A 26,510-nucleotide genomic window follows, 5' to 3' on the forward strand; every position below is an offset into this window, starting at 1 on the left:
TTGTATAACATTATGAATATGGTTCTTAATACCACTGAATTGTACACTTAAAATGGTTAAAATGGTAAATTTTATATTATGTATATGTTGCCACAATTAAAAACAAACAAATAAAACAAAAAGTCTGGCTTGCCTTAGGGAATTTGCGTTAACAGGGTAAAACTACTGATTAAAATCATGCATGAGGGCATCTAATGCAGTGTCTATACCATCCTATGGGCTTAATATATATTGATCTTCTTTCTACTGAAGGAAATTTAGAAAAATTAAAAAATTTTTCTAATTAAAAGAAAATCTATACATCTGCAAAAATTTGCCCTCACCTATTCCTTTTGCTGCAAACAACCAGGTGGGGGAATAGAGGGGTAGGGCTCTGCCTGCAGACTATTCCCCAGGGGTCCAACCTGCAGGTAAAAGTAGCTGAGCCTGGGGATTTTGAAGCTAGAGATTATACTCTCAATCTTTGACAATTAGCAGGGGTGTAATCCCTATGCAATTTACCCTAATGAAATTAAATAACTGCAGAGTCAAGCCAGAGAAAAAGTGGGCTCCAGGCCCAGCTCCTCCCACCAGGCCTCCTAATATACCTGCCTTATATCCCTAATAGGGATTATGGAAGGACTCCCCACAGATGCACTGTGAGGCTCAGATAAAATCATACAAGAGGCAGGAACGGTGCAGAATATGGCTCAGTGCTTGGTTCAGCTCCAGTGAGTATTCTAACTTCAGGGTGTTTTAGTTTCTGGGGGCTAGTTCCTGAACCTCCTTTTTAGTTATGTTCATTTTCTCTTCCTGTTGTCCTGATGAAATACAGGAATAACTGCAATGTCCTTTGGCTAACAGTGAGTATTACATAAATATTAGTCATTATGGTCTACTTAAAAAGAAAAAGTACCGGTTCATGTGACTAGTTGGTTATTGTGGTTCCTTTTTATAGCTGAATTAAGCTTCAGCCTCCAGGCCAGGCGTGGTAGCTCACGGCTGTAATCCCAGCACTTTGGGAGGCCGAGGTGGGAGGATTACTTGAGGCCAAGAGTTCAAGACCAGCCTGGCCAACATGGTGAAACCCCATCTCTACAAAAAAATATAAAAATTAGCCAGGCATGGTGGTGCATGCCTGTAATCCCAGCTACTCAGGAGGCTGAGGCAGAAGAATTGCTCGAACCCAGAGGCAGAGGTTGCAGTGAGCCGAGTTCATGCCACTGCACTCCAGCCTGGGCGACAGAGCAATACTCTGTCTCAAAAAGAAAAAAATAAATAAACTTCAGCCTTTTCATTTAAGAGTCTCAGTACATGCTTATAATCTAACTTATGCTTTAATGTCCAGTAAATAGTGGATTTAAATTTTAGGAAGAATCCAATTTTACTTTATTCCCTGATCAAAAATATATTGAATAGGTACAAGGGGTTAATAAGGAAGCAACATCAAGAATATTGACAAACTGAGCACCAAATAATCTCCATCCATGATTCATGATGAAGACTGGGTGAAATGCCACGTGACCACGACCTATTTTCTAAGTTCCCCAGTGATAGGCCATGCCCAGCCAGACACCTATAGAATCAAACTTATACAGCTGTGTGGCCCCAGCTCCAGAAATGCACTTCCTGGAAGAAGGACATGGAGAGGAAATGCTGCCTTGCTCTGCCAGTGAAATCTGGTCATCTTATGGTAATGAAGAAGCCCAGCACAACCTGCCCCCTTTCTAGCTATTTCAATTAGACAAGTCAGCAAGTCACTATAGTTTCCTTAACTATATAGATTTTAAGCTGGGTGAGGTGGCTTATGCCTGTAATCCCAGAACTTTGGGAGGCCAAGGCAGGTGGATCATTTGAGGTCAGGAGTTCGAAACCAGCCTGGCCAACATGGAGAAACCCCATCTTCTCTACTAAAAATTCAAAAATTTAGCCAGGCATGTTGGTGGGTGCCTGTAATCCCAGCTACTCAGGAGACTGAGGCGGGAGAATCACCTGAACCCAGGAGGTACAGGCTGCAGTGAGCCAAGATGGCGCCACTGCATGCCAGCCTGTGTGACACAGTGAGACTCCATCTCAATTAAAAAAAAAAAAAGTATTTGAGAGGGCCTAGACTGCATAGATTTTAGAGTGTCCTAACTGGCATCTACCACTATTTTTGTCAACACTGTAATTTGTTCTCCTCCACACTGACATCAAAGTGAACTTTCTGGAATTTAACCTGCTCTATTCTTCATTTGGTTAAGACTCTTTTTTTTTTGAGACGGAGTCTCACTCTGTCACCCAGGCTGGAATGCAGTGGTGTGATCTCGGCTCAATGCAACTTCCGCCTCCCGAGTTCAAGTGATTCTCCTGCCTCAGTCACCTGGGATTACAGGTGTGTGTCACCACGCCCGGCTAATTTTTGTATTTTTAGTGGAGACGGGGTTTCACCAAGTTGGTCAGGCTGGTCTCAAACTCCTGACCTTGTGATCTGCCCGCCTCAGCCTCCCAAAGTGCTGGGATTACAGGCGTGAGCCACCGTGCCCGGCTGGTTAGGACTCTACTCCTTGCAGGATAAAGCAGGTTCTTGGCTGTGACTTACAGGACCCTCCCTGCCCCACTGCTGGCTCTCTTCCCAGCTTGCTTGGAAGTTCTAGCTTATGATAGCAACTCTTCATATGCCTTGACCAAATATTTCTCCTCTTTCTGGGGAACTTACTTGCCAGGCAGCCCGCAGCTTCCTCAGGGCCATGCAATCATCCTCAAATGAGGAAGTGGCCCCACCACACTAGACAGGCCGGCCAGAACAACCCCTGGGGTCAGATGTTGCTATTAGATCACCCCTGCCTCAGCAACTGATGCTCTACTTTGGAGTTGTTAGCTGTACTAGATGAGAGTGAGAGAAAGAGAGACAGTGAGAGAACGAGAGAGAGCAAGACAGACAGTATGTATGCATAGGCATGCAGGAGTTAGTAAAAATAAAAAATGTTATTGCCTTGAGTATAAAGAATATGTAATGCATGCATGAAGAGCTCATTAAAGTAAGTCCCCCTTGGTGACCAGTGTTCCACATTGCCTTCTGGCCCACTGGCAACTGAGATTGTGACATATGGCCTCATGGAGCACCCAATACTGAAGCAACTGCCCACCCTAGAAGAATGGGATTCATCACTGATAACTCACACTTCATGGTCTTCACTGCCACTTTCAGAGAGGTCCCATCTTCCTGCTTAAGATTTCCTTCCATTACAGACCCAAACTCTCCTGTGAAGTGAAAGAACACCTGTATGGACACTGTGCAAACTCTTCCCTGACCACAGAAATGCTACAGTGCCAGAGCTGCTGGTTTCATGTGGTATGAGAGCAACTCACCCACGGGCAGCCAGGCAGAGCCTGCCCAGGCCACCCACATCGCAAACCAGGGTGATGCGCCACGCTCTAGTCTCCTGCTTGTCACGAGCTTGGGTGGCTTGGGCCTACCTTTGCTCATCACTTTATTAAGCATTATAACCAATCCAAGACACTTAGAAGAGAACATGAAAAATATTATTGAAGTTTTTAAAGCACAAACTTTTAATACCATTATCATTCATCCTAAGAACAACTTAACAAGTTAAATACGTATTTTCATTTTTGTTCCTAATTAGAAAGGTGCCAAGAACAATGAACTTAAGAACTAGAGGAATAAACTTAAAGTACATAGGAAACTAATCATGAATTACATGCTTTTCAATGAAGAAAGAAAATTAATATTTTTCAAGGACCTGTATGTGCTAGGCATTGAAGAGAATCTTTTCATTTGCCAGATCTGAGTTTCAAAAATCAATAGTCTATCATTTTAAATAATAAAATATAACTATCCATAGTATAACTCAGAGTCCTGAGATGCTATTTTATTTAATAAATATATGTTAAAGAATTATTCTAAACTGCTACCTTCTTATCCCACATTTTAAAAGGATTACTTTAAATTGCTTACCTTCACCCAGAATTTTTCCAAGAATTAGAAGATTCCTGTCAATCACAACATCTTCTAGTTTATTTTGTAGTTCCTCACTGACTCCCAAGCTATGTACTGAAAAAGGAGTAACATAGTATGTACAAAAATTGTCAGCGTGTTTTCTTTCACTTGATAATTAAAATGAAATAAAGTCCTGTATAATAAAACATTCCTTATTTATTTATTTATTTATTTATTTATTTATTTATTTATTGAGCCAGAGTCTAGCTCTGTTGCCCAGCCTGGAGTGCAATGGTGCAACCTTGGCTCACTGCAACCTCTGCCTCCTGGGTTCAAGCGATTCTTGTGCCTCAACCTCCCAAGTAGCTGGGACTGCAGGCACGCACCACCACACCCAGCTAATTTATATATTTTCAGTAGAGACAGGTTTTATCATCTGGGCCAGGCTGGTCTCGAACTCCTGACCTCAAGTGATCTACCCACCTCGGCCTCCCAAAGTGCTGGGATTACAGGTGTGAACCACCATAGCCGGCCCCTTTTTTCATTTTGTATCTATTATTTCTCTCCCAAAAATGCCAGTAGTAAAATTTCATACTTTAGAATGATTAAACTAAGTATAATGAATCCTTCAGGGCAAGGTTAATTCTGAAGAATTACAAAAATCAGAACCACATTTCTCTTTCTGTTGTGTGGTAGCAGCAGCCGGTAATCAGATTCATGTAGGGGTGATTTGCCTTTGACTTAAAGGGGTAAGGAAGATAAGTCAATAGGTACTTTCTGGTGAATTCTTTACTATTAATATTATACCCTTGACTACAGTATACAAAAGAACCACACGTCCCCTACCCTCCCATGCCATGGACGGAGTCTCACAAACCACAGGAAACATCTAGAGAATAAGCTCTTATTTTACATACTGTATATGAAACCTATTATAACAGCATAGCAAGGGCTAAATTGAGCACTTTGAGGAATTGGAGAAAAAGATTTTTCTATAATAAAATATATAATATAGTAAGGTATATAATAGATGAGTCGTGTTGGCAACAAGAGAAATTAACCAGAAGGAGACCAGTTCAACAACTCTTGGCAAATGATTCAGTCTGGACCACAGTTAAGGCATGAACAAGCTCTTGAAAGATCAAAAAAATGTGGATAACTAGGACACATTAGTTCTCAGAGAAAAAACTTTATCCAGTGGTTCTCCAATAAAGGAAAGAAAGTGGTCTAAGTGACATATTTTAAAATTTTAAATTAAAAAAAAAAATTGAGGCTATCTAAAAGTCAAAACTTACAGACCAGAAAGGTAAAGAAATTAATAATATTCTACACCAAGCAAGTTTCTACTTCATAGCAACCTGTATTCTGTCATTCTTATGTATTTTCTTTATTGGGGGCAAACATCCAGAAGCATGAATTTGTTAATATTTGCATGTCCTTTCTATACTTTTTCTGAAATTATTCAGGAACACTAGTGTCTGTTTATTTCCGCTGTTTAAACCAGAAGCCCCCACTCTCTGATTCAGCAAAGCTCAAACCATAATTACCATAAAGCATGTTGGCAAATCATCCTCGGAGTTGGTTGCCAGGAAAACAGGAAATGAGGCTTGAGATTATGTTCGCTAGTTAGAAGTTTTCTTTAAATCCCTGGCCTCTACCCATCTTCTGTCGCCCTAGAAGGTTCCTCTTTTCTGCCACATTTCATGACATTGTGAGTCCTTTTAACCCCAGGTCAAGCTCCTGATTGCAGTAAATTAGCCCACAGAGCTGTGCATGGCAATGTCTGGCTATCTACTTGCTGCTTTTAAAGACATTTTGTACATTAAAAATATCCATTCTTCTTCGACATCTTTGGCTTTTGTTAGAAATCTGTCTATTGATCCTTCTTTGTTCTCAACTATTTTAACTTTTGCCAAAAAGGGAAATGAAAGTCAACTTACAGGTAAGTTCAATGGCTCGCCGACAGAAGGATTTCTTGGCTATATAATTCACCACTAATTCAGAATCCTCCTCTGTGAATGCATTCCTGGGTGAATGAAAACAAAGATACTTCACTATAAAAACAGGGCTACTGGGGCAGGCACTGATTCCACAAGGATGCTACAGAGCTTCCGCTTTTCAATGGGCTCTTCTACAACAAAAGCTTTCCCCCTAGAAGAAACGTGTTTCTTTCCTTTGATTTATTTTAGACTTACTTGGCAATATTGAAACTACTCTAGCCAGGTACCGCCAAGAACAGAGAATAACAGATAAGCTCCCAGTGGCCAAAGCTGTAACAGTCTGAGCAAGAAACTAAAGTAATACTAGACTATGAGTATAAAATGAATATCCATAAGTCTATACTTATGAAAATATGATTGAATGAATGAACGGAAGAAAAGACACCAATCTCCTGTGGTGAAGAATTCCAAATATTTTATGTAGCTAGTAAGGGGTGGAGGGAGTTAAACCCTCATGCTGTCAATATGGGCTATGCATAGTGACTTGCTTCCAAAGAACAGTAGGGAAAGGGAGAAAAAATAACTTCATGGTAGAGAAACCCAGCAAATACTACTTCAGCCAGGTGATCAATGTCAACACCAACAGTGATAAATCATGTTAATATGCACCCTTGATAAGAAGTGATGACAATGGCATTTTAATTCTGTGCTCCTCCTCTCAATCACCCATAACCCCTGCTCATTATCAGCAAAACATCGAACACATTGCAATAGAGGGGCATCCTACACAACACCCGACTAACACTTCTGAAAACTGGCAAGATCATCAAAGACAAGGAAGGTCTAAGAAATGGCCATAGCCAAGAGGAGCCTAAGGAGATGTGACGACTGACTGTAAAATGTGGCATCCTGGAAGGGATCCCAGAACACTAAAGGGACATTAGGTGAAAATTAAGGAAATCTCAAGAAAGTAGAGATGTTAGTTAATGACAATGGATCAATATTGGCTCATTAACTGTAACAAATGTATTGTACTAATTGTCAGGACCCTGAGCCCAAGCTAAGCCATCATATCCCCTGTGACCTGCACGTATACACCCAGATGGCCTGAAGCAACCGAAGATCCACAAAAGAAGTGAAAATAGCCAGTTCCTGCCTTACCTGATGACATTCCACCATTGTGATTTGTTCCTGCCCCACCCTAACTGATCAATTGACTTTGTGACAATACACCCTCCCTGCCCTTGGGATAATGTACTTTGTGGTATTCCCCCACCCTTGCGAATGTACTTTGTATGATACACCCTCCCTACCCTTGAGAAGGTACTTTGTAATATTCTCCCCACCCTTGAGAATGTAGTTTGCAAGATCCACCCCCTGCCTACAAAAAATTGGTCCTCCAGTGGATATTGGATATTGGATAACTCCACTGCCTATCCCAAACCTATAAGAACTAATGATAATTCCACCACCCTTTGCTGACTCCTTTTTCGGACTCAGCCCACCTGCACCCGGGTGATTAAAAAGCTTTATTGCTCACACAAAACCTGTTGGTGGTCTCTTTACATGGACACGTGTGACACTAATAATGTAAGCTGTTAATAATAGGGGAAACTAGGTATGGAGCATATGAGAAATCTCTGTACTATCTTCTCAATGTTTCTGTAAAATTAAAACTGTTCTAAAAAATAAGGCTGGGATTCATGCCTGTAATCCCAGCACTTTGGGAAGCTGAGGCAGGAGGATCACTTGAGCCCAGGAGTTCAAGACCAGCAAGGGAAACAAAGTGAGATGCCTCCTCTCTATAAAAAGTAAGAAAATTAGCCAGACATGGTGGTATGTGACTGTGGTCCCAGCTAATCGGGAGGCTGAGATGGGTGGATCACTTGGGTTCTGGAGGACAAGGCTGCAGTGAGCCATGAATGCACCACTGCACTCCAGCCTGGACGACAGAGCAAGATCATGTCTCAAAAAAATAAATTAATTTTAAAAATAAAAAATGAAGTCTATTTTAATAATCCATTTAGTCACTGTTTTAGACTAATTGGTGGGAAAGTATTATGAATTAGAAAGTCTAGATTACAGATTTAATCTCAAGTTACCTTAGGTACATAGATTATTTTAAAGAGATAACACAATTTTGAAAAAAATACTGATGTACACAAAGCAAAGCACTTGGAAAGACGTATGCCAAAATAGCAACCAACACCATCTATGGGCCTGAAATGGGCCTCACTTTCTCCTTTTGACTATTCGATATAATCTGATTTTTAAAAAAATATAATGTTACTTTTATAAGTAAAAATAAAAGTATTTTCATTTAAAAATGAGCTGGAAAGTGGTTTTACAAAAGGAACAAATGAATAGATCTTGTAGTAAGGATCCATGGGAACTGACTTCGGCATAGATAAAAATAACCTGTTACAAGTCTTTCATTTGTTTTAAGCTTCTGCTGAGTTTAATGGTTCCTGGAAATAGTTTTATTTCTAAATATTTGAAATAGTATTGTAATCTTGTTAATATATTTGCTGTACTCAGCAGCCCCACTTTTTGGTAATGTGGCATGTGCTGCTCCTTCTGGCTGGAATGCTCTTCTTCTCTCTCATCTAATGAATACCTGCTCTTTCTTCAGATCTTAGCTCTGGTGTCAGCCACTTCTGCACAAAGGCCTTCTCTGACTTTCTTACTGCAGCCAAATTTTTCTGACACATTCTTACCCCTTTATATAGAATGTATTACAGTTGCCATTTTTAATCTATTTTGTGATTGCTTGACTACTGCCTGACTCCCCATGAACTGTGAAACCCACGAGGGCAGGATTTTGTTCACCACTGTATTCTAGGCTACCGCAGTGCCCAGTGCCTAGCAGGCCTTTAATACATATTAATGAGCTACTCTTGCAGCTTCTGCAGAGGTTCTCTGTACTTGTTTTATGATGAACCCACATGTCACACCAAGATCCTGGGATGTATTTTAGTCAATTATATGTTCAAGATTTAGATCAGATTTTGTCCACTTCTTTAAAATAGTCATTCTTAGAATTCACATACTAAGGTATAACAATTGTAAGAATAGGCTTATAAAGACTAAAGTAACTGACCCCTAAGACTGGGATGAACACAAATAAAGGGTAGCCTGGCTGCCAATCTTAAGCCCTTCCCACGCCTATGGCAAGTCTTGGAGCGAGTGGGATGTTCTAGTAGCATTCTGAAGGTGGAGCAATGAAAGAGGGAGGCTCAGCCCCCTCCAAAGTATAGCCATACACCCCTCACTCATTCTGTCCCACTCCAACCTGCCAACAACCCTCCTGGGTTCAAGCAATTCCTGTGCCTCAGCCTCTAAAGTAGCTGGGATTACAGGCGTGTGCCATCATGCCCAGCTAATTTTTGTATTTTCTGTAGAGATGACATTTTGCCATGGTGGCCAGGCTGGTCTCAAACTCCTGACCTCAAGTGATCCGCCTGCCTTGGCCTCCCAAAGTGCTGGGATTACAGGCGTGAGCCACCGCACTCGGCCTATTTTTAAGGCTTCTAATAAAAGTCCTCACTTAACAGCAACCCAGTTTGAGTAGCAAAGGCCTACTGATACTCTTCTCTGTAAAGGAACCCTTTTCAGGGCTGGCTTTTGCTGGCAGCTGCTTCTGTAGACCATGGCGTAAGTCAGGAAGCTGCCTGAGCCCAGGGTATGCATAAGGCAGGGCAGCCATCTGGGAGCAATGTAAGCAGCTGGCCCAACAGGAAAGGCATAATCACTTGGTATAACAACCTTGTCAATACCAGTGGGCAAACATTTTTAGCTGGGAGACTTACCCAAACTTTGTCTCCTGGACTCTTTTTCTGATGGCCAAGGAGATGTATAAAACCAACCCAATCAAAATAAATCCACAAAAGCAGCCAAAGATGATGAGCACAGGATCTGCGTTGCCAGGCGCTGGAGTTGAAGAGGGGGCATAATCTACCCAACCTGGTGAAATACCAATAGACCAATCATGGGTTTGAAATATATGAGAAACACTGGCTTGTAACAGGGAAGAACAAATAGTCAAAGCTTTCAGAACTCAGTTAAATCTTTTATAACCTACAAATATAGGCAGGCCTCACTTTGTGTAAGCTGAGACCATGCGAAGAGATCTTAATAACTGATGGGAAACTAGCTTGATTTACTCATTCCACAACATATACACAGATCAAAATGTCACACTGTACTCCACAGGTATATACAATTTTTCAATTATTAATTAAAAATAGTAATTTTAAAATCAATGAGAAAACTCATGTCGTTATACATGTACAAGAAAATAACAAAATTACAACTAATATTTACTTCTACTGTAGTTTAAAATGTTAGAAACATGAAAAATTAAAGTGTCATTTCTTTGTAAAAAAAGATCGAGAGTAGGTTAAATAGTTTGCCTTCTAGTCATGTAACTTATGATACAGAGAAAATATAGTTTCTCTGTTTCGAAGAATTGTCACATTCCTTTCTAAGTTTGGATCGACTGCTAATGTTTTAGCTTTTGTTCTTTCAATGTTGTAAAATATCTCCCAGTATTCCTTCAATGCTGTTTTTTGACAGTGTCGCTTTCTCTGGGACATTTTCAACCTTTTTGTCACAACCTCTTGATGTATGTGCATAAGTTCACCTTCACTAAGGACCGCTGGTTCACATCTGAAGTTTATCAGCGGGGGCAGTTATCAACTTCCCACAGTCTTGCATTCAATTCAAATTTTACGTTGAACACTATCACTTTGCATTTCTTTACTGCACTTTTACCTTTGTTCACCAACTCCCTCTTTCAATTACCCATTTCTGTAAAATGTCATGTGGGTTTGTCCCTGGGAGACAAGGAGGCAACACAGCCACATGTCTCCGCAAGGTGGGCACAAAAAGAATGACAAAGGCGCAGTGACCAATCACAACAGACTTTGAAAGAAATGATGCCGTTGGTCATGATAGGATGTGCATCTGTTATTTCTACGATGGTTGGTGGCCTGAAGAGCCAGCAGCCCGAGTTTATGCTTTATGCCATTATGGTTAATATAGAATGGTAACTAAAATTTGAACTATATTTTTGGGGAATGGGTGTTATTTAACCGTGGTAATTGAAATTTGTGCATACTGGAGCCCTGCAAGGTAAGGACTGCCTGCATAGCAAACATGGCTTCCCCACGTTGGCCAGGTTGGTCTGGGACTCCTGACCTCAAGTGATCCAACCGCCTCGGCCTCCGAAAGTGCCGGGATTATAGGCATGAGCCACTGCGCCCAGCCTAAACTCCGATTTTTTAAAGCTGTCCCTTTAGAATCAGAATCTCATTGTCTTTGTTCTTGTTTTGTTTTGTTTTGTTTTGGAGATGGGGGCCTCACTCTGTCACCCAGCCAGGAGTACAATGGTGTGATCTTGGCTCACTGCAACCTCCACCTCCTGGGCTCAAGCTATCCTCCCAAGTAGCTGGGACCACAGGCGCATGCCACCACACCCTGCTAATTTTTGTTGTTGTCGTTATTTTAGATAGAGATGGGGTTTCACCATGTTGGCTAGGCTGGTCTTGAACTCCTGAGTTCAAGTGATCTGCCTGCCTTGGCCTCCCAAAGTGTTGGAATTACAGGCGTGAGTCACTGCGTCCAGCCAGAATCTCAGGGTCGTTGAATTTCTACCAGGTAGACACATCTTGCCTCCCCATCACCAGTTACTAATGTTTCCCAGAAACTGTGCCTATGTGCTGCAGGAACGTAATATGGTTCCATTTCAGCACCAAAAGGGAGAGCAAGTTTCAGGGTCACTGGGAACAGACAGGTGGGAACTCAATCATTTGCTCACAAGTTCTGTCTGCTATTGGGTACAAAGGTCATGTTTGGCAAAAACTTAATGTATAAGCACACTGATCTAGATGCCTATGCATGGACTTTATGACAGCCGTTTAACATTAAACAACCTAGGGCAGGTGAGAGTCAAACAAAGGTGGGTCCATTGGGTTATGGAGTGAGCAAAGCACTTGGTTCACTTGGGGTACCACAGTGGCACCGTGCCAAAGGACATTCCAGCAACATGCAAAAGCCAACACGCATGGCTGGGCATTTAGCTCCGTGGGCCCAGGGCAGTCTGAGGATGGCTTCCATAGGAAATATTTCATGTTCCGTGCAGACCAAAGCACAAAGCATGTTACCCAAGGCTTGAATGGGTAAAAACATGGCAAAGCAGTACTGTTTCAAACACAGCAAAACAAGCAACAGCAAATAAGCTGTCCCAATTGTAGACAGCTAAGGGTTAGCTATATTGCCTGTCTAAAATTCAGTCATGTACAGTATACATCATTGCAACTAAGTTCAATAAGTAAAGCCAAAGTTGGCATCTGAAAAGACTAATCTTCCAAGTAAGTTATTACCATTAATAGTAACTACAGGAGGGACCTATAGGTATCAGCAGTTCTGTAAAGCATGTTATCATATCATATCTTTATCATTGGAAAAATTATTTTTGATTCTTATTTTTCCCTTCTTTTTTTTTTTTTTCTTTTTTTGAGACAGGGTCTCACTCTGTTACCTAGCTAGACCACAGTGGTGTGATCGTAACTCACTGCAATCTCTGCCTCCTGGGTTCAAGCACTTCTCCCACCTCAGCCTCCCAAGTAGCTGGGACAACAGGCATGATCCACCATGCCCAGCAAATTTTAAAAATACATATATTTTTTGTAGAGACAGGGTCTCACTATGTTGCCCATTGCCCAGGTTGGTCTCAAACTCCTCCTGCTTTTGCCTCCTGAAGTGTTGAGATAAGCCCAGCCTTATTTTTCATTCTTTAATCAGCCATCCATCCCCCAGGTTACTTTCTGGCAATCTGTGCACTGCCTGGACCATCACTTCCTATCAGCCCTTACTGGGTATAGCTCTCACCGTGTGCAGGGATAAATATTTTCACTGGATCACTGAAGGGCCCAACTCCCCCTTTGGTGACGGCTGCGATCCTCACTGTGCACGTAGCATTGTGGACTTGAACAGAGATCCGAGCTCGGCTGCCATTCTGGCCAACTTCCTCCAAGAGCTCTTTCTGGAGACAGAGAGGAAGAGAGGAAATGAAAACACTGAGGTCTGGGCAAACTGCAGGTGCATCTACAGTTCCTTCTGAGGGAAGCCATCTCGCCCACGTCCGAGGCCAGAAGCCACACTTCCACAGCATTCCTTTGTCACTCAGGCCATGGCCAATGGAACCAAAAGTCAGGTAGGGACAGGATGTAACATCAAGTTTTGGGGGGCATTGGCAAGCTAGGGCCATGAGGGCATGGCACTTAGAGTGGTCCTAAAGAAGCTTCTGGAAGAGAGGGAGCACGTAGCAGATGCACCCAGACGGTAGAGCAAGCCTGACTCCTCAAGCCCTCGATCCTCAGAACCACCCACAGCACAATATGCCAGTCACACTGTCCCTTGACATTGTCCACCTGCCACCTGCCCTTGAACCAGCATGAGTGGCCTCCTATTCCTTGAAATTATTAGAATTTTGACTAAAATCTACCTGGAAGAGGGCACTGACACTTTTTTTTTTCTTTCAGTGTGACAAATGTACAACTTGCTCAATTTTCAAAACTCTGGTTTTACTTTTATGTGTATGTTATTTTAAAGTCACTGTCATTCAAATAAAGGGAAAAAAATAACCAGAACTAAGGGTTTATACAACACCTTCCTCCCCTTTTCCAAACCTCTGTAATCATAATGTTCTCTGGCGTAGGAAACTAATTTTGTGTTTGGGCCGGCTTTTCAAATGGAAATTGTAGGGGTTGTGAAAGCTGAAATGAAGTTCTAGGAACATGTCTTTATCTCTGAATTTTGGAAATTTGATTTCAGAGACAGAAAGAGATCTCAGGTCATGCAGGTCACAGATGTCACAGGTCACAGATGTCACAGGTCATCAATGAACAGCAAAGGCAGTGCTATTGGTAACTTTATTTCCTGGTCACTCACTCTCAAGCCAGTCACTTTCCTAGCAATGGTGAAGGATAGAACCATCTCAACCCTTAAGTAGAGAGCAGTCCATCATTCATGACCAAGGGGGCACCTGGGTTGGCCATCCAGAGACTGTTTCTAAATTTAAACAGGCAGTGGACATCATGGCCCAGAAATGCCCCCTGCAGAAAAAAACAAGCGGTTTTCTCTGCTCCCACACCACAAGAGTCAACACAGAAGACTTCTGTGACCTCTGGTCACCAAGAAGTGTATGAGAATTTTTCCCTACCAAAAACCAATCAGTCAATTCCACAGCAGACACCAGCTGGGCATTCTCCAACCCAGTTCAATTCCAACACTATCATCTGGAGATAGTGTCAGATCCCACAGGGTGAGGGCTCAGCCCCCAAGAGTCCCCCAAGTTTCAGGCACAAATCACAAGCCCCAGGTAGTTTGACCTGTACTTCTGACTGGCTGGCTATATAAATCAGGGACCCCATGACCCCCTCCTTGAGTTTGTTTAATTTGCTAGAGTGGCTCACAGAACTTAGGAAAAGACATTCACTGGTTTATTATTTTTTTCTTTTTTCTTTCTTTTTTTTTTTTTTTGAGACGGAGTCTTGCTCTGTCACCCAGGCTGGAGTGCAGTAGCGCTATCTCAGCTCACTGCAACCTCCACCTCCCAGGTTCAAGCAATTCTCCTTCCTCAGCCTCCTGAGTAGCTGGGACTACAGGTGCACACCACCACACCAAGCTAATTTTTGTATTTTCAGTAGAGACGGGGTTTCACCATGTTGGCCATGATGGTCTCAATCTCTTGACCTGGTGATCCACCTGCCTCAGCCTCCCAAAGTGCTGGGATTACAGGCGTGACCCACCATGCCTGGTCACTGGTTTATTATTAAGGATATTGCAGAAGATACAGATGAAGAGCTATACAGGGCAAGGCACATGGGAAGGGGTGCAGAGCTTTCATGCCCGCCCTGGGTGCACCACCCTCTGGAAACCTCCACGTATTCCACTACCTGGAAGCTCTCTGAACCCCATCCTCATGGGCCTTTCATGGAGGCTCCATTGGATAGGCGTGATTGACAGCCATGTAGAATTGTGATTGGACAAAAAAGGCATGGTCTAGTCCTATTAGACTGAGCGAGGAAACCCAACAAGACCTATCTGTTCAGATTCTTCTTGGCCTCTCTGTGCGTGGCTCCTTCCTCCAGGGAATGGAAACAGGACTCCTTCCGAAATGTGAGTCTTACGACTTCTAATCAGATCAGGTAGGTCAAAGAATTTCTTTATGGATGAGGGCAGGGGAAAATTAGAGCCCTGCCTTGGGGAGACAAAGGAGTACATGAAAGGAGGGCAGGAGAAGATCAGCAAGAGAGATTCTGTTTTCTGAGGCCTAAAGTGCCCAAACATTATAGCAAAAGACCGTCTTTCACCGTTAAAGCTCTGAAGCTACTTCAGAAACCAAGGACAAAAGGCCAATACTTCAACAAAAGATATGCTTGTTGTTTTAGTCCCTTAGGAAACAACAAGGGCTATGGGAGTAATAAGCCAGGACCCCGGGATGGAAAGCTCCCCTCCACACACATTATATATATATTGTGTGTGTACACACACAACCAGACACACAGTATATCGTAATATCACACCCCCAGACAAGGGATGAAAGGGAAAATATGACCGTTAAGAATGTTGGTTTTTCTACCCCACTGGACTCTGAGTCTATGAGATTTGCCATAGACTTTTCTTGGTTAATTAAGTGAACAAATTAATAATTAACCTTTTTTAAAAATATTCTCGTGATATCTTTTTCAGAAATACAGCATTGGGCTGGGCGAGGTGGCTCACACCTGTAATCCCAGCACTTTGGGAGGCTGAGGTGGGCAGATAACCTGAGGTCAGGGGTTCGAGGCCAGCCAGGCCAACATGGCAAAACTCCATCTCTACTAAAAATACAAAAATTAGCTGGGTGTAGTGGCATGCACCTGTAATCCCAGCTACTCGGGTGGCTGAGACAGGAGAAAAGTGTTAACCCAGGACACGGAGGATGCAGTGAACCAAGATCACGCCACCGCACTACAGCCTGAGACTCCGTTTCAAAACAAGCAACAAAAAAACATAAATAGAGCATTGTATTTACTGCAAACTAGTTTTGATTATGAGTTAGTTGGTCATTCTGTGTTTAATTTGGGAGCGGGGCAGAAAATCATCAGGTAGAGTAACTCCATGGACCAAACCCCCACGGTCATGGAGCCGTTTGGTGACTCAGGCCATTGCTGAGACATAACTAACACATCTGCTTCACAGTAGACAGTTCCTCCAAAGGACAAGCCTCACGGCCTGATGCGGAACACTGGCCTGCTTCTGGCTGCAGGCTCAAATATGATACCTCACTTATGAGAGAATCATCTCAAAATAAGAGGAATTACACGATTGGGAAAGAATTAAATGAACAGAAGAATAGAAACCCTAACAAAAACAAATTATTCTTTTGGAAATAAACATTCAAGTAGGCTATAATACAGTTTGAGCATCCCATATCCCAAAATCTGAAATCTGAAATGTTCCAAAATCCAAAACTTTTTGAGCACTGACATGACACAAAGGAAATGCTAAGTAAATAAGTTGAGATTTAGGATGCCCAACTGGTAAATATAATGCAAATATTCCAAAATCAGAAAGAATCCACAATCTGAAACACTTCTGGTCCCCAGACACTTTGGATAACGGATACTTAACCTGTGTCTACTCACTTAGGGCCTATGACTCAGTAGGAAACCCCAGAAAGGTTACTTTTTAAATTTCCACTTCTTATTCTCCTAAGTGAGTTAACAAATGTGTAACAGTGCCTGGCCCAGAGCAAATGCTCCCACCGTTCGATGATGGCCAGCATCATAGCCGTTGCCATCATTCTGAATATCAAAATATGACAAAGATGCTGGCCAGTGTTTATCAGTCACACATTTTGGAGATGGTCAAGGGTTATCATATTTTAGGGGTGGAATTATAATAAATGTTGCCATAGTGATTAGAAAGATATATGACATATATTTTAAAAGAGGTTTAACAATTTTCTCTAAGGATATCCTTAAATGGTAAACTTAAATATAGTTTTAAAATGATTCATGTTTTTTTAAAATGGATGTAATTTATCCATACTGTTTTGGTGCCAAGTATGTAAAGAACGGTGTGCCCCAATTCATATCCCCAAGTATTTAAGTCTGATTTTTCAAGTTGTCAGAGAAATCCACTAAAATCAGATGCACACAGGCGCTACCCCATGTGTATTATCTCTGGTGCTGTCAGGGTACAGATCACATAAGTTGGGGACATTTCTCTGACATGAGGTGGTCTGGTCATGGGGTGTATGCCACGGGCCAACTGCATATTTTTCATTGAGTGAGTTTTCATTTTTCACCAACACCAGGTTCATAGCCTCAAGGACTTAAACATCTGAAAGCATTTCCTGGTAATAAAATCAGATTTATAATATGGCACTTGATTGCAACTTTACTTACATGTAAGATAAGACACAGTGGATCTTGACAGTCAGAAAAGTAATAACACATCTTTGGAAAGTCAATTTGTTTTTTATCCTATGTGTGGCATTAGAGTTAGGCAGGGCAACTGCGGTGGTACTTGTTTTCAATGATCAAAAGACTTAAATATCCCCAACTACTTTATAAGAATTCACAACCCGTCCAGGAGTGGTGGCTCACGCCTGTAATCCCAGCACTTTGGGAGGCTGAGGCGGGTGGATCACGAGGTCAGGAGATCGAGACCATCCTGGCTAACACGGTGAAACCCCGTCTCTACTAAAAATACAAAAAATTAGCCGGGCATGGTGGCGGGCGCCTGTAGTCCCAGCTACTCGGGAGGCTGAGGCAGGAGAATGGCGTGAACCTGGAAGGCGGAACTTGCAGTGAGTGGAGACCGCGCCACTGCACTCCAGCCTGGGTGACAGAGCGAGACTCCGTCAAAAAAAAAAAAAAAAAAGAATTCACAACCCTATAACTGGTAACTGCATTTAAGACTCTGGCCTATTCTATAACCTCAATGAGATAAAAGTTTCTGTCTCATGACAACAACAAAGGTGACTTGTTCAAAGGGGTTTCAAATTCACAGGTATCAACACAAAACTCTCACATCTAACTCTTCAAAACACGTCCTGTTCTTCCTTCTTTCTACGGAGAGGCCACACTGTGGAATTTGAATGAGGCTGTATTATGAAGAAAGCCAAGGGCGCCTGGGAACGAGTAGGGGGGTTCTGAAAAGCCCTGGTTTTGGAGTCAGTCGGAGTGAGGTTTTTAGCCCACCTTTATGACTCTGCGGCAGTTACCCAGCATCTCTGAGCTTTAGTTTCCTCAACTGAAAATTGAGCATATTATCTTTCTCACAGTGTTTTTTGAGATAGAGTCTCGCTCTGTCCCCTAGGCTGGAGTGCAGTGGCGCCATCTTGGCTTACTGCAACCTCCGCCTCCTAGATTCAAGCGATTCTCCTGCCTCAGCTGCCCAAGTAGCTGGGACTACAGGTGCCCGCCACCAGGCTGGGCTAATTTTTGTATTTTTAGTAAAGACAGGGTTTCACCATGTTGGCTAGGCTGGTCTCGAACTCCTAACCTCAGGTGATCCACCTGCCTTGGCCTCCCAAAGTGCTGAGATTATAGGCGTGAGCCACCACGCCTGGCCTCACAGTTAAGGGTTAAATGAGTTCCTTTATGTCAAACACATAGTACACGATCTGGCATGCTGCCAGTAATCAGTGGTGGCTATGATTATTCTTATATCATGTTCAAGGTGGTGCTACAGTTGGGTCTTCTTTCCCTGTAAATAAATACAAAACCTTCTTACAGAATTGAGCTTGTGGTATCTTTCAAGTCTTAGTGCATTAGAGAAAATCATCAAGGCTGTCTAGTTCCCCAAACCAAGAAGCTTATTTGACCTACTCATGGAGTTTACCTCCATGTTAAGTTTCTCCTCCAGGCAAAATGTACCCTGTTTGATCAATCCCTGGGTTTCAGAAGAGGTTCAGATCCCTGGCTGGCCATGAGAACCTTGCCTATTCCTCATACTTTAAGACAACACCAGTTCAAATGCTCTGCTCTCCTTTGACAGTGAGAAAGAGGGAGAAAAGGAGACAGGAAGAGGCGGTGGGCACATGCCAACATCCAGGCACACAGCTCTGCTCATTAGGGGAGCTTGTTAGGAGGCTGAGGTCTTGGGCCAAGTACACTGCAGCTTCCCTGAGTCTCCAAAGAACTTGGTTCTCTGGGAGGCAGATGCTGCAGTGAGCCGAGATCGTGCCACTGCATTCCAGCCTGAATGACAGAGTGAGACTCTGTCTCAAATAAAAAAAAAAAAAAAAAAGTTAGTTCTATATATCATGCTGTCTCAAGGCTATAATAATCTCTGCTATGAGACTTCCTTCTAAGATCTATACCTTTGAAAACGAAGAGTAAACTAGCATTAGAGCAATAAACCCAAAGCAACAAACTCCATAAAAACCGCACGTATAAAAATGTGTCTCTGCCTAACATTTAGGCGATTCTGGGTCAAAGTTAAACAGAGTTATTTTCTGTTGAACTTCAAAGAGGCTTGAACTTGCCAGTATACACGGTGGGCCTTCAAGGTGGTATAATATGCAATATTTTGTAATTCTATTTGCTCACTGAACTCTTTTTTCACAGAAGATCCACTGACACTTTACGGGAATGAGGGTGGGTTGGGAAATACTAGTCCACACTTAATAGAAGACTGTCCCATTCACGGAGAGAAATTCTCCAGCTGGTTCAGATGGTGCAGCTGGGCCCACACATCAAATCCATAGTGCCACAAATGCCTACAAAGCAAGGTCAAAGCCCTGTGTTCAGACAGTACAAAGACGAGCAAGACCTGCCTCCAACTTCAAAGAGAACACATTGTATTTGTTCCTTATCTTTGGATTTTAAACTCTGATTTGGAAGGCAAGGAATCGCAAGAAAAATAGGACAAAAAAGGTAGGTATCATCGTTTGAGATATAATAAATATCCATTCAGTAAAGATCAAAGGATTCTTAGTCTGAAAGTGACATGACTGCTGTGGGAATGCAAAGCTACAAACCTGTCTTCTGTGTAGCTGCGATAAGCCAAGGAAAAACGACTGCCAAGAAAGTTCTGAAACTGCATGCACATGAAAAACCCCACCCTTAATTACAGTTATAATGAGAAATATCTTTCAAAAATATCCAACTGCTCTGTCCTGCATAAGGAAGTAGCTTTAGTATCAGTTATCTAAAAATGAAAATGAACGGATAATTTTGAGACAAGGTTTTGTCTAAGCTTTGCCCTTCTGAGATGAAGGAAATTGAAGGAAATCAAAGTGACAGATGCCAAGACCATCTTAAACTTCCTTTTGGGTGTGGGTTTCAGGGGACTCCCAGGGTCCGCCTTTCTTCCATGTTCTTATTTGTCCCTAGTTTTGGATCATAAGCTTGAAACTTAGCTGCATCAGAGAATGTTTTCCAAAGTAAAGTGAGCCACTGTGTCTTTGTGGTCACAAGACTGTCATGATGCATAAATATAGTGTAAAGCATAATAAAATGATCTCACTGGGATGATCTGGCATCCCTAAGGAGGTAAGTGACTGGAAAGGTCACAGCCTTAACTGTGGCAGTTCTGTTCTCCCTGCAGAGGGGACCGTTCTGAACAAAGGGCAATGAGAATGCACAGCCTAGCTGAGTGCTAATGGCATTTAGTGCACAAGGCTCTCCAGCCACAGTCATTCATAAGGTTTTCATCATTGCTGCCCTTCAGAACGCCTCGGCTCAAGAGGCCCCCTTCAGAAAAGCAGCTTTCACCCATGCCAGAAGTAGAAGGAGAAAGGATGACCTGCAGCTCTTTAAACAAACTGGCTTGTTTTTAGACAGCCTAAGTGTCTGCTGGTAATCACTATTTTCTGCCAAATAGAGAAAGATAAAATTCCTACTGAACCTTTATGCTTAGTATAGCTATACCAAGCATTCAGCATTGTGAACAAAAGCCTTTCTCTCAAAGAGGCATTTGATTCCTGCAACTCAGCCAATGGAGAAATGCAGTTAATCCAGAGGCACCTCGCACAAATGCCTTGGGACAAAAGACAAAAGGAAAGGCTGCTTCTCTCGCAGCTGTGACTTTTAAGCAGGATTGGTACTTAAAATGAATTAATACCATGATCATTTACTATGAGGCAGAACAACATGGACTTCTAAGCCTTCTTTTTCTCTACTTCCATCACCTACTGCTTCCAACAGTCTGCTTCCTGATAGGTAAACTGAGGCAGGGAAATTAAAATAAATTTTAAGTGTCCTTTCAGAAAATGGCAGTTTTGATAAATGCTGGATGATATGTGGCTAAAAATGATTACAACAAAGCTTGAGCATCATCAGTGGATGCATCTGCTCACCCATTCACCCTGTTCATCTCTATATGCAGCATCTATATCTGATGCTCCATATAGATGCCATGAAGAAGCTAAAATTTGGATCTATTATATGGTTTGGCTGTGTCCCCACCCAAACCTCATTTTGACTTGTAGCGCCATGGGAGGGTCCTGGTGGGAGGTAATTGAGTCATGGGGGCGGGGTTTTCCCGTGCTGTTCTCTTGACAGTGAGTCTCGTGAGATCCTATGGTTTTATAAAGGGGAGTTCCCCTGCACACTCTCTTGCCTGCCACCATGTAAGACGTGCCTTTGCTCCTTCTCTGCCTCCTGCCATGATTGTGAGGGCTCCCCAGCCATGTGGAACTGTGAGTCCATTAAACCTATTTTTCTTTATAATTACCTAGTCTCAGGTATGTCTTTATTAGCAGTGTGAAAACAGACTAATACAATCTGTCACTAGGGTTAGATTGATCAGGAATATGGCAACACAGAAGAAGCATGCTTTCCATGATCACAGTAAAGAAGAGACAGACTTGATAATGAAACCAGTGCATCTGCCCTTCCACGGATGTTCTGTGTCACAAAAGGAGGCAGCAATACCCCACTCTCTTCCTTTCCCAGGTGGGAAGGGAACCTGTCTAGAAGCTGCCCACCTAATCACACCCAGGCATCATCACCCAGCTGCCTTTCCTGCTGCTGTATTGGGTCCAGGGTTCACATCACAGCAGTGGTCTTTAGACTTCATAGAAATCAAAATCAAATGTCCCTCTGGGTTTGACTGGAGTCATGCCTAGCAAAGTCATTGGAAGGGCACTGGCTGGTACTTGGGGAGGAAGCCACTATTTCGCACATAGATTCCCTTTGCCTTTTGTTTGCCACTGTGAAATGAAACCAGTACTTACACTAGAGAGTCTTCACTGAACTTGCCAGCTTTAGCAAAAATCTAAAGGATCTTGCCAGCTTTAGATTGATTATAAGGCAGGAATTACCTGACATATTGATGCTCCCCTACCATACCCCTACCCAGTTCCAAGCACACAGTGGTATTCCAAATAAACATTGTGGATGATTCTGATATACATTTTCAGGGAGCAAGAAAACCTCTGTAGCTGGCAGGAGCCTGCTGCTGAGTTGCCTGCTCAGTCTTGGAAGACCAGAGTGGAATGTGCTCAGCAAATATGCTCTGGTGGAAAGAAGGCAGGTTGGAAGGTTACTTATATCAGCAAACTCAATGTAATTATTCATGAAAGGAGAATCATCTAGGTCATCATCATGATCTGTAAGTCTCAAGTTGTGCTCCTGAGCTCATGCTTATCATTGGCTCCCCTGCTATCAACAAATTTCTACCTGCCTTGGCTTCACTTTCAGGGCCCTGCATTTTAGGGTCAGAACTCCTCAATCCAGCTTCATCTCACACCTCGCTCTCACAAAAGCGTTATGTTCCAGACCTTCAAGTGAGTCAGAACTTAAAGCTGCCACGTTGTGCCTTCTCTCATGTTATCTTTTCCCATCTGAGACTCCTCAAATTTCATCTGTCAAAATTACTCTAAGCTGCGATGGTTAATATTATGTGTCAACTTGACTGGGTGACAGAGGTGCCCAGCTATGTGGCTCAACATGATTTCTGGGTGTGTCTGTGAAGGTGTTTCCAGTGAGATTATTATTTGAAACAGGGGACTCATAATGCAGACTGCCCTCTTCAGTGTGGCTGGGCCTCACTCAATCCATTGAGGGCCTGACAAGAACAAAAGGTAAAGAAAGGAGGAATTCTCCCCTTTTCTTCTGCCTGAATGCTTGAGCTGAGACATCAGTACTCTCCTATCCTTGGACTGAGATCTACACCACTGCCCCTGTTCTCAGGCCTTCAGACTCTGACTAAATTACACCACTGGCTCCTGGGTCTCCAGCTTCCAGATGGCAGATCGTGAGACTTCTCAGCCTCTGTAATTGCATGAGTCAATTTCTTATCATAAATCTCCTTCTATACATACATGTTCAATTAGCTGTTTCTCTAAAGAATCTTGACTAACACACAAGCCCAATTCAAGTACCACCTTTTCTGGGAGAGGCAGTCTGCCACAGGCTCCAGGCATCTTTGTTCATCCTTGCTGAGTGTGACAAACTGCAAGGCCTAACCATCCCCAACCCCGAGCCATGCTGGGGCTAGTCACGTGGGCAGTGAAGTAGGTCAAGGTGGCCACAGCATGACGACCGTGCAGCTGCACAGAGGATCAGCTTGTTTGCTGCTCACTACACAGGGTGCTGAGCCCTTGACCCTAGCACCCTCAGGTGCACAATCCACCAAGTGGGTACATCACATCGCCCAATGGGACTTGGTGGAGCAGGGAACCTGTGCCACCTGGCTGATGCACCTGGTTGTGTTATGTAGTGTCAGACTGCATGTCCTGATCCAGTAATTCTGATGTCTAATTTCGGCTTGTCTGCAGCTGTGCCAGGCTGGCCAGAGAGCTTGCTTGGTCTCCTCCTTTGGTGTCTGCTTACTTCTTGCCATTCTCTATGAGGATGAGGTTATTCCCTTATCTTCTTCTTTTGCAAAGTCCCATGAAATTTCCAAAAGGCCATGAATTGCTGGACTGCTAAGCCCTGTAGCTCCCTGACCTAATGCTACAACTTGGGTAGTCCACACTGTCATGCTATAAGAGCCTAAATTCCATGAGGGCAAAAGTCAGGTGATAACAGAGGATGAATTCTATGTCTATCTCATGAATAAGTAAAAGAATGAATGAATTAATGAATGAGTAAGTGAGGAAAGCCCCAAAAGATTCCTTAGAATTTTGTAACTGTTCAGTCACCTCTAATATTTACTATATTCTTTATGTTCCCCTGAAAGATGCCTTGCCTAACTCAATCACACCAGGTCTTTTCAAAACCAAATGAAAGCTTCTAAAACTGAAGTAAACCAGCAAGTTGAAAGGAGATGACTAATCGTGCTCTTCTAGGGTTTAGACTTACGGAAATCCCTGCACTCTGCCACACGTGGGATATCCGGTAGCCCACCAGTTCTCCATCCTGCTGCTTAGTCGGAGGCTTCATCCATCTGATGTCCACATTATCACTAGATTCATTCAGAAACACAGTGACATTTAAAGGTGCTACTGATGGGGCTACAAAAGAAAAAAGGAGAGAAGAATGAAGAACCACAAAGCACACACAGATGTATTCTCATCTGGGTTTTCAAGTGTTTGGTTTTCAAATGCTCTATGAAAAGCACTCAAATGAGACCAAGACTTATAGCACATTTTCACCTTTTCAACTAAGATTTTCACTGAGATATCAATGAGTTTTAAATAAGTGAGCCCTTTTAGGTTACTGAAGCCTAGAAATTCATTTCTTAAGTTGAAAATATCAGCCAGAACATAGTGAGACCCTTTCTACAAAACAAAACAAAAAAACTAAAAAATTAGCTGACTGCTTGGTGCACATCTGTAGTTCCAGTCCCTCAGGAGACAGGCAGGAGGATTCCTTGAGCCCAGGAGGTTGAGGCTACAGTGAGACATGATCATACCACTGCACTTCAGCCTGGGCAGAAAAAGCAAGCAAGGAAGAAAAGAAGGAAAGAAAGAGAAAGAGAAAGAAAAGAAGAAAATGTTGGCCAGGTATGGTGGCTCATGCCTATAATCCCAGCACTTTGGGAGGCCAGAGGGAGAGGATTGCTTGAGGTCAGGAGTTTGAGACCAGCCTGGACAACATAGTGAGACTCCAATCACCACTAAAAATAAAAAATTAGCTGGGTGTGATGGCACAGGTGTGTAGTCCCAGCTACTTGAGTGGCTGAGGAAAGATCACTTGACCCTGGAAAGTCAAGGCTGCAGTGAGCCGTAATTGCACCACTGCACTCTAGCCTGGGTGACAGGGCAAGACCCTAACTCAAAAGAAAAAAAAAAAAAAAAGGAAATTTCATGAGCACCTAAAGTAAAATAGCAAAGAAGAAGAAGGCAGGGAAGGTAGGGTGGGTGGTGCTCTGGACTCCTGGGGAAGTGAAGCAGACACAACTTGAACAATGTTCTCCAGCATAAACCTGTGGGGCAGAAAGTTAACATGGCCGGCTAGAGATCAGCTTGGTGGCATTTGAGATGCACAAGGTAGGAAACACTGCTGAGCTCAGAATGCAGCCACCATTTTAAAGTCCAGAGGCAAGTTACTGACAGTCTGAACAGAGCTAATCTGTCAACACATTTAAAAAGTGCGTGTGTGTGTGTGTGTGCACGAGTGTACGTGTACAAAATAATTTGGGAAACAAGTCAAGATCATTACTACAGTCTTTTTTGGGAGAGAATAACTTAACTATAGCTATTAAAATTGAAAATAATATGCTCTCTGACCAAATATTTTATTTCCAGGAATTTAATCTGCAGGTGATGTTATATTCATTGCAGCATAATAGTGACAAATAGAAATAAATGCAATGCTTGGTCAATAATTATGATATAATCTGGGAGATGGAGGTTGCAGTGAGCCAAGATCATGCCACTGCACTTCAGCCTGGGCAACAGAGTGAGACTCTGTCTCAAATAATAATAATAATACAAATTTTGATACATTTTCCAATGGAATACTTACTACCTCGTCACTGGAAAGAATTAGGTCATGTGTATTGATATAAAAAAATCCAATGGGGGAAAAATCAGATTGTAAAAAGTATATAGATCCATTTTAGAAATTAAAACAATAAACCTTCTATATCTAGAAAGAATAATAACAATTAGAATAATATACACCAAACTGTTGCCTGTAGTTGAATGAGGGGAGGTTAAATTCTATATTTCAGATATGTGTGAAAGGATACTATAACCCTCTTTTTCTCTGCTGATTCCAGAAACAGTAATCATGAAGTTAAAATGAATTTCAGCTTAGAAAACATCACACAACTAAAGCTGCCTATGAAATCAGTCGCACACTTTCAAACCTGTTGTAGAATTTGTGGATAAATATGGCCAACACAACATGTCTGTATGTCTGCCTCCTCCCAAAACCCCTCTATGATGGCAATAAAGAATTTAAAAAGATATAAACTCACAAGGCAAAGAGGAGTCAACAGTAGAAGAGAGATTTCAACACATATTTGAAAGCTGAAAAAGAGATGAAGAAGGTATAATTAACTCAGCAAGCCAATATTCTCCCAAAGAATCACAGAGCAGCTCAGAAGCTGTGGGCCCAGGTAGTAAAATGGGGACTAAAACTGGAAAGAATGATTGGAAGTCTGATTAACAAATAGTTGTGTCTCTGCCGGGCACAGTGGCTCACGCCTGTAATCCCAGCATTTTGGGAGGCCGAGGCGGGCGGATCACGAGG

At 42.5% G+C, this 26,510-nt stretch overlaps 1 protein-coding gene across 2 annotated transcripts in view; it reads right to left on the reverse strand.

Annotated features, from left to right (window-relative positions):
* MERTK (MER proto-oncogene, tyrosine kinase) overlaps nucleotides 1-26,510 on the reverse strand; it is a 132,783-nt gene that overhangs the window by 23,483 nt on the left and 82,790 nt on the right. For both annotated transcript variants that reach the window (XM_034953551.3, XM_034953552.3), the window contains exons 8-13: nucleotides 24,171-24,322; nucleotides 12,751-12,904; nucleotides 9,669-9,822; nucleotides 5,860-5,945; nucleotides 3,938-4,033; nucleotides 3,142-3,222 (exon numbers count right to left, since the gene is read on the reverse strand). In XM_034953551.3, coding sequence (XP_034809442.3) covers nucleotides 3,142-3,222; nucleotides 3,938-4,033; nucleotides 5,860-5,945; nucleotides 9,669-9,822; nucleotides 12,751-12,904; nucleotides 24,171-24,322 — 723 coding nt within the window. The remainder of the gene's footprint in view (nucleotides 1-3,141; nucleotides 3,223-3,937; nucleotides 4,034-5,859; nucleotides 5,946-9,668; nucleotides 9,823-12,750; nucleotides 12,905-24,170; nucleotides 24,323-26,510) is intronic.

The sequence above is a fragment of the Pan paniscus genome, chromosome 12 (assembly GCF_029289425.2).
Source record: "Pan paniscus chromosome 12, NHGRI_mPanPan1-v2.0_pri, whole genome shotgun sequence".
NCBI classification, from domain to species: domain Eukaryota; kingdom Metazoa; phylum Chordata; class Mammalia; order Primates; family Hominidae; genus Pan; species Pan paniscus.